General features: G+C 47.2%; 1 protein-coding gene across 1 annotated transcript; it reads right to left on the minus strand.

Moving 5' to 3' along the window:
• Positions 1-3,405: 3,405 nt before the first annotated feature.
• LOC104670374 (enhancer of rudimentary homolog) lies at positions 3,406-4,216 on the minus strand. The gene has a single exon (XM_010373587.2). It carries the CDS (start codon positions 4,161-4,163, stop codon positions 3,849-3,851), a length of 315 nt encoding a protein of 104 aa, XP_010371889.1. The 5' UTR covers positions 4,164-4,216; the 3' UTR covers positions 3,406-3,848.
• Positions 4,217-8,830: the final 4,614 nt, after the last annotated feature.

Genomic DNA, 8,830 nt, shown 5'->3' on the forward strand with positions numbered 1-8,830 from the left:
GCCTCCCAAGTAGCTGGAATTATAGGCACCCGCCACCATGCCCAGCTAATTTTTGTATTTTTAGTAGACAAGGGGTTTTGCCATGTTGACCAGGTTGGTTTTGAACTCCTGACATCAAGTGATCCTCCCGCCTTGGCCTCTCAAAGTGTTGGGATTATAGGAGTGAGCCACCATACCCGGCCTTGACTGAGATTTTTAAAGAGAATGCAGGCCGGGTGAGGTGACTCACTCCTGTAATCCTAGCACTTTGGGAGGTTGAGGTGGGCAGATTGCCTGAGCTCAGGAGTTTGAGACCAGCCTGGGCAACATGGTGAAACCCTGTCGCTACTGAAAAAAAAAAAAAGAAAAAAAATTAGCCGGCATGATGGCCTGCGCCTGTAGTCCCAGCTACTTGGGGGGCTGAGGCAGAACTGCTTGAAGCTGGAAGGCAGAGGTTGCAGTGAGCTGAGATGGTGCCACTGCACTCCAGCCTAGCAACAGAGAGAGACTCCATCTCAAAAATAAATAAATAAATAAGTAAATAGAATGTGTTTGAAGTCCTTGTGATGGATTTAGGACAGTAAGCATGTTGATAGATCTGCCAGGCTACAGTTTAAATGCTGTTGAGTTCCATCCAATAAACAGTTGAGCTGGTTCTCTCCAACCCTCCAGAGGAATAAAGCCATTGCTTGATGCTGGGTTCTCACTGCCTGCCTGTGCCGTGCACCCCTCTGGCAGCGTGGTGAAGCTTATGGATGCCTGATCAGAATGATGTTTCCAATATATAAAATAATAAATGATATGGTTTGGATGTGTGCCCCTACCTACCCCCCAAATCTCATGTGGAACTGTCATCCCCAGTGTTTGGGGCGGGGCTTGGTGGAAAGTGATTGGATCATGGGTGTGGATTTCCCTCTTGCTGTTCTCATGATCATGAGTGAGTTCTTATGAGATCTGGTTGTTTAAAAGTGTATAACATCTCCTCCTCTCTCTCTCTTTTCCTCCTGCTCTGGCCATGTGACATGCCTGCTTCTTCTTTGCCTTCTGCCATGGTTATAAGTTTCCTGAGGCCTCCCCAGAAGCAGAAGCCTGTAGAGCCTGCAGAACTGTGAGCCAATTAAACCTCTTTTCTTTGTAAATTACAATCTCAGGTATTTCTTTATAACACTGTGAGAACAGACTAATACAATAAAACACATGGGTTGGGTGTATTGTACTTTCTAAAGATAGTGTGACAGTGTCCCCCAGGCCACATGCTTTTCTTTAATCTGAACTTGTCACTCCCCACCAAGTCCGTTTCTCTACCTCCTGAAATTCAGGAAGTCCTGAGAATCCCTGGATGAATAAAATAAGGAGGGAGTGATGGTGTAGCAGCTCTGAATGTAGCCCTTGACCATCCCAGCACCTCTTCCCTCTTTGTGAGAAGGAGCCTTGTGTAAGAAGCACGACCGCCTAAAACCACCACACTGTGGGTGGGAAGGCCAGGGCCCGTGTAATGAGGCACCATGTTCAGAGGAAGACCAAGGAGCACTGAGGAGGCAGCAGATTGAATGGAGAGGAATGTGCAGGGGATACCGTGTGGTCAGAATCAAGCTTCCCAGTTGAGCTTCCTTCAATCTCCTGATCCACAAAACTGTCAGCAAAACAAAATGGTTGCTCTAGGCCATTATGTTTCTTTTTATTTTGTTTTCTTTTTCTTTGTTTGTTTGTTTTTGGAGAGGATGGTGGTGTTACTCAGCAACAGAAAACCAGAGCACAGGATTATCAAGGAAATGAATTTTATTAAATTACAAGAGATGATGGTTAATTTTATGTGTCAACTTGACTGGGCAATGGGGTGCCCACATATGTGGTCAAACATTATTTTGGATGAGATTAACATTTGCATCAGTGGACTGAGGAAAGCAGAGGCTCTTTCTAATATGGCTGGGCCTCAGCCAATCCATTCAAGGCCTGAATAAAATAAAAAGGTAGCCCTTCCCTTGAGGAAAGGAAAATTCTTCCCATCTTACGGCCTTTGGCTTGGGACTTTGGTTTTTTTTATTGCTTTTGGACATGAATAGAAAATTAGCCCTCCTTGGGTCTCAAGCCCATGGCCTTCAGACAGAAACTGACACCACTGGCTGCCCCAGGGTCCAGCTTGCCCATTTGCCCTGCAGGTCTTGAGGCTCTGTTTTTCTCTCTCACCGCCACCCCCACCCCCACACCCCATTGGTTCTGTTTTCCTGACTAATACACAGGTTAAATCAAGAATGCCAAAGAGAACTCTTAGAGTTTATGCACTTGGTTCTCATTTATCAGCAGGCAAGAACAGTAGTCAGAAAATACAGTTGTGCATTGCTTCACAACAGAGATACGTCCTGAGAAATGCATTGTTAGGCAATTTTGTCATAGTGCAAGCATCCCGTAATATACTCATACAAACCTTGATGGTAGAACCAACTATACACTTAGGCTATAGGGTTCAGCCATTGCTTTTAGGCCGCAAACCTGTACAGCATGGGACTGTACTGAGTACTGCAGACAACCAGACACAGTGGTAAGTGTTTGTGTATCTAAATCTATCTAAACATAGATAAGGCACAGTAAAAATATGGTATAAAAGATAAAACATGATACCGCTCCACAGGGCAGCTCATTAAAAATGCCATTGTATATGCAGCCTGTCCTTCGCTGAAATGTTTTTGCATGGTGCATCACTGTACTTAGCACCTCAAATAGGTAGAGGTGTGTGAGGTCTTGGGACAATAATAGGAACTCTGAGACAAGATTCCTGCCCTTTAGGGAGCTTTATATCCTGCTTAGAAAACCCATAGAACAAGAACATGAGTTAACGATGCACATAGATGCATAGGAGAGAGGTAAAAGGCCAGGCCCCCCAGGCCAGGCTTCAAGAATGTTGAACCCCAGGCCAGGGTTTCAGGGCAGCTGGATCACTTTCCCTGGAAGGATGCACTGTAAAGCTGGAGAGGCTCCCACCACCCAGGAGAGTGACTGGTGGTCTTTTAGCAGCAGAGATAGCCTGTCTGCAAACATAGTGAAAGATGCAGGTTGTTTATGTCCCCGGGACAACCCCTGCCCAACAAAGGGACAGGCGCCAGTGGTGAAGGGTCAGCCTTCTCTAGGACAACTCTGGGAGACTTTCTATGGGCATCCTAGGAGGCCCTCCGGGGCCATGCCTGTCTGCTCCCAGCAGTGACCTTGACCAGGCAGCTCCATAAGCTTCTTTCCTGAACACTCCCTCTTGGTCCCAAGAAAACTAGCTGATGGCTGAAAAAGCTTTGTTTCCTTTCTTCTGTCTGGACTGCATTCCCATGGGCATCCTAGGAGAGGACATCCACGTCCACGTTTCAACTTTGCGTGTCTCCAGCTTGCATGTTGCTGAGATTTGTAGACTCCATCTTCTACCACTGCTCTTGCTGCTACTCTTTTTTTTTTTTTTTTTTTTTTTTTTTTTTAACTAAAGGACATTTATTTATTTTTACCAAGACTTTATCTTGAGGACATGGCTAAACTGCATTTCCACCCCCCACCCCATCTTGAAGAAGGGTTAGTACATGAATGTTATAAAGTAGATATGAACAGTTGAAGGACTGGAACCAACATTAACTGACGAAGAACAATTTTCATCTAAATCATCATAAAAATGTTTAAGTAAAAAAAAAAAAAAGAAAAGAAAAGAAAAAAAGAGGGGGTAACGGGGGTTTCCGATTGAACAAGATCCTCACATTTCATCCAATACAGTCAATCTTGGCTAGAGTATAACAAAGTGGAAACAGGATTACTATGATACAAAACTTCCACTACAGCACGCTGTACACACCTGTGTTCCAAGCCCACCCCAACCCCCCCCAATGCTTCCAACACAATTATTTCCCAGCCTGTTGGGCCTGCCGACGAAGGAGCACGTAGATCTTCTCTTTAATCCAGTCTTTGTTATAAGGCTGGTATGTCTGGGTATCAGCTCGGTAAACCAGGCAGCTGAGGTCTGCCAGATCATCGATGAAATCAAACAACTGACTGATGTCATATGTGATAGAGGGACTGTTGGGATTCATTCTTTTCAGATGTTCTTCATACATTTTACAAACACCTTCCATGCATTCATTCACAGATTCGTAGTCAGCATAAGTTCTCCCTTCTGGCCTCTTAGTAGGCTGTACCAGCAAAATGGTGTGAGACATCGCGCCAAACTCTCCTCGCTGCAGCAGCTGCCGACACCGCCGCCATTACACGAGCTTCTCTTGCTGCTACTCTTAAGGGCAACTGCTATTGTTGTAGACCTGCTAGGCACTGGGTGCTTCACTTACGTGGTCTCTAATCCTCATCGCAGCTCAGCAAGGCAGGTGCGAGAGGTTCCATCTGTCAGAGTAGCCAATTACTTAAAGTGCCACAGCTGATCCCCGAGCCCCATCTGCCCCAGAGCTGGTGTTCTCTGTAGCCCTCCCTTGCTCAAGTGCTGCCTGCCACGTACAGAGCATGGGTTCCCAGCTGGATGAGACATCACCCTGTACCTTTGGCCCCCAGACCACGTCCTCCTGGTGTGGGTGCAGTTGGCTACACACTTGTGCTGACCACTTGCTGTGCCAGAGGGGATTTCTGATACTGCCAAGACTTAGACAGCAACATGCCCTCCCATTATCGAGCAGGGATGCTTTCTTCCAGTGTCATTCAAAGAAGCAGCAAGACTCTGTCTTAACTTGGCATGCTGTTGCTATTATTTCCCTCGAAGCCATGAGACCCTGGATGGGAGCAGCGGTAGGGCGTGTGAGTTAACATCGCGCGCTTTCCTGACTCCACTGCCCTACTCATGGTAAGTATCCAGTACATGTTGTCCAAGGCATGATTGCATTTTCGTATCTTCCATTTAACCTTCTTGTCGACTATGGTACATCAATCCAGTTTGGTTTTTCATTGCACACAGAGGTCATAGCATAGCTTCTTGCACTTGTCCGTCTCTGAATGGAAGCCACTGGGATCTTCCAGGTGTCTCTCCAAGGGGCGGGGTTTTCAGCATAGAGTCAACGGGACAAACCATCTGGAAAGCCAGGAGGCGTGTTCGGCAGCATGTGGGAGCAGAGCTGCAGTAAACGGAGCCTCCTTGTCCGCCCATCTCAGCTGTTCAGCTGACTTCTTCCCGTCTCCAGCTGTCTTCTCTATCTCATCCTGATGACTCCTTCCCACAACTCTTCCCTGGCCAGTCCAGCTGCAGCCTGCATTCACGGTTACTTACACATGGGGCTTTCTTGTTTCCGAGATGGCCGAATTCTCTCCTGAAATTTACCTCCATGACTCTCATTATATATTTTTGGTTCTTAGTGGGTGCCGACCTCACAGTGGGCTGATTAGGTGGTTTGCATTAATTGTTGGCAGGCCTTTGAGCCTCCTGTGCAGTTTCCTGAAAATGTTCCATCTGCAGGTGGGAAGCCCAAGCCCCTGGGCAAATTATGCCACGAGTGTGTCTTGGCAGGGGTTCTGGGTTCAAATGACTTGTGCCGTGGCTCACACATTCCCTGGGGATTGTCTGGATCTGAGCTCATGGTGGTGGGTTACCTTTGGTGCCAGCCTGGCCCAGCGCCATCCCTTGACTTCTGACCCCACCAGAGGGTGAGGACTTGGTGTGAGCAGGGACACAACAGGTCCCAGGAAAGTCTGCTGAGTGAATGGGTGAATAAAATAGTCTCAGGCCCTGTATGTTATTCCCTCCTTGCCCCTACTCAGAACTCCTCCTCACTTCCAATCATAACTTGTCTCCTCTCTGCCAGGAGGTCAGCCCTGGTGATTCCTGTAGTTCATGCCTCCTGTCCTGCCATGGTTCTGTGGACTGCTGGCTGGTGTGGGGAGCTATCTTCCTGGTGAACTTTGCAGGGTAGAGTCCCAGCAGGAGAGCAGAAGCAAGATGCATGACATGGATGAGGGATTCTTTCCAGGGGTTAGACCCTGCAAGACCATGGGGGAGCTGGGCAGGAAAGCACACGGGGTGTTGGAGGATCTGAGAAAAGGTGTCAACCGGTCTTCCTGAATCCCTGGCCTGTGGCAAGAGAGCCAAGTCAGAGCATGGGGCGCAGGGCACAAAGGGGAGCTGGCGGGGTCTATGGAGTGCCACCACCTCTAGCGTAAAGTCCAGGCTCAGTGTCTGCTGCTGGGCCTGGGGCCCCTTGTGGTCAGTGGGAAGGCTCAGGCCCAGAGGAAGGAGGGCAGCTCTGCATTTGCTTGTCACTGTAGAGGCCATGACCACCTTCGGGGTACAAGCTGCTGCTTCACTTCCATTTTGCAAATCTCAGGCAGAATCCCTCTTTTGGCCAACTCTCTACATGGAAGGGGGTTCTGGAAAGATAATCCCTGTTATCTCATGAGTCACGTAGGTTTATCATGTAATACCAACAATACTGTGGCTGGATCTCAGATTTCTTTGTGTGCCCTTGAGTGTTTTACCCAGGGCAGATACAAATGAGTAATGGGTAGGAAACAGGCCAAGGGGGCAAATGCGATGCTTTTGTTGACCCAGCCCTTCATTATGGGTTCACTACTGATCACCATACCAGCAAATGCTGCCTCCTGCCCCAAGGCCATGACAAGGAGCCCTTGAAAGCAGTCTGTCCATTTCCAAAATATTATCACTTCAAGAATGGCGTGTAAATGGCATCATACAGTATGGAACCTTTTGGGATAGGCTTTTTTCACTCAGCGTAATTCCCTGGAGATTCATCCAAGTTTTATGTGTCAACAGCCCATTCCGTCTGATGGCTGAGTGGTGTTCCACAGTCTGGGTGTGCACAAAGTGTTTAACCCATTCACCTGTGAGCTGAAGGACATCTGGGTTGACGATTACACATTTTCGACTACTACAAATAAAGCTTCGATGAACATTCACAGTGCAAGTTTTTGTGTGAATGTAAGTTTTCATTTCTTCGAGATAAATGCTCAAGAACACAAGTGTGTGGGGGTTGCATATTTAGTTTTATGAGAAATGACTCAACTGTTTTTCAGAGTGGCCGTGCCAGTTTACAGTCTCACCAATACTTTATTATTCCTAAAATAAAATATTACTAAGTTAATTGTTGGGGAGGACAGCGGTGGGATGGCCATAAAAGGACAGCAGGAGGGATCCTTTGGGTGACGAAAATGTTCAGTATGTTCGGTATCTTGACACCGGGTGAATACACCAGTGTACATGTGAGAAGACTGTATAGCATTAAACACACGTGCACACACACACACACGCATACACACACAGATGAGTCCCTGTGCTTATATAACTGGGCAAATCTGAACATGACAGCTGGGTTGCATCATTGTCAATACCTGACGGGGAAATTGTATTCTAGTTTTGCCAAGACGTTACCACTGGGAAAACTGGGTAAAAGTAACTGCATGTGAATCTACAATTATCTAACAATTTAAAAAACTAATTAACAAGTGTCCAAAATACATGATATTTGTTAAAAGGCAAGCCTATGAAAAACATGATACGTTATTAAGGATTAGGCAAATGTTGTTGTTACTTGCTTTTCTGCTTTTGGGGGCCAAGTGCTGGTTACTAAGTTTCCCAGCCTCTTCCGAAGGCCGTCCTTCCTCCACACAACTGCAAGAAGAGGCCTTTTCAATGTCGACCCTTACTTTACCCCTCCACCCCGGTCCCATTTTGGGGAATAGAGAAGCGATTTGGGAGGATTAGACTGAGGGACTCATGCCTCCAGCAGATGGGCTGGCGGAAGAGCAGTCAGTGCTGTGGGAGATGCTGCGGGGAGGAGTGTGTCTGCGAGGAAGGACTGCTGGCTTCAGCACCTCCCGATTGGAACTTCGTGATGGAATCCTTGGCACACCAATGCTAAAAACCAAGGGTGAAAAAAATCACCCCAGAACCTACTAGAGTGATACTGTGGAGGATCTGTGGGCTGAACCGTCAGGCTCGCCACTGCCCTGTATCAGCATGGGGAACTGATATCCCATGGCAGGGCCACTGGGTAGTGGCTGGTGCTAAGTGGGGGTGTGGGGTGCGTTCTTTGGTTCATTTTCCACTGATGTTTTGGAAACTGGGCTACGTAAGAGCACCCAGAAGTGCTTATTAAGAACCACCTGTGCTCTGCTGGTTCCTGAGGTGCCAGATTCCCTCCAGGGAAATGTTGACCTTTATGATAGACTATCTTATGACCAAAAGTTTCGCAGCATTAAAATGTGATCCGTCTCATTAGGTTGTCATATGAAGCCTATAAATAACTCCAGAAATGAGATCCTGTGACAAGTATTTATTTTCAATCTTATTATTTAACATAAATATTGACTATTTATAGCCAGGTCATCAAGGTGGCCATTGCTTCCCCCTCCCTATTATTTCCCTCACTCTGACTTGGGAAGTGGGGACTTGAACCTGGAAGAGTAAGAGAGGTCCAGTGGGGGTGGCCCCCATCCCCCTTCTTGGAACCTGGTCTCCTTAGGGACAGAAATTTTCCTCACCCCGTTTATATTCTGGTTATCTTGCTGAGAAGCCTGTTGAGTCTTCTCCATCTTGATATTCTTATACGTGCATGATGTTTTCTCTCCCAGTACGTTTGACTTTGAAAGAACCGTGAAGGCTCTGAGATTTTACCCTTCTTGCAAGCTAGCAATCATTTTCCCTGGTGCTGGCAGAACATAGGAGATTCCTGGGTCAGAGACAAAGGACAGTTTGTTACTGACAGCAGTAAAAGTAGCCATGGTAGCTGCACTTTTGTGCTAGTTCCCTGAGCCCCAGTTCCCCCGGGGCAATGTGAAGAGGGTCAGGTGATGCCTGCATGTGAATCCACCGCAGAGAGGAAGTCTGAACTTAAGGAACCCAAAGTTTCTGTAAGCAGGTGTGAAAGGAAAATAA

The sequence above is a fragment of the Rhinopithecus roxellana genome, chromosome 16 (assembly GCF_007565055.1).
Source record: "Rhinopithecus roxellana isolate Shanxi Qingling chromosome 16, ASM756505v1, whole genome shotgun sequence".
In the NCBI taxonomy this organism is placed as follows: Eukaryota; Metazoa; Chordata; class Mammalia; order Primates; family Cercopithecidae; genus Rhinopithecus; species Rhinopithecus roxellana.

Bases quoted from the DNA above. Each gene is read 5' to 3' on its own strand.
- LOC104670374 (XM_010373587.2), bottom strand. From the start codon at position 4,163: ATGTCTCACACCATTTTGCTGGTACAGCCTACTAAGAGGCCAGAAGGG.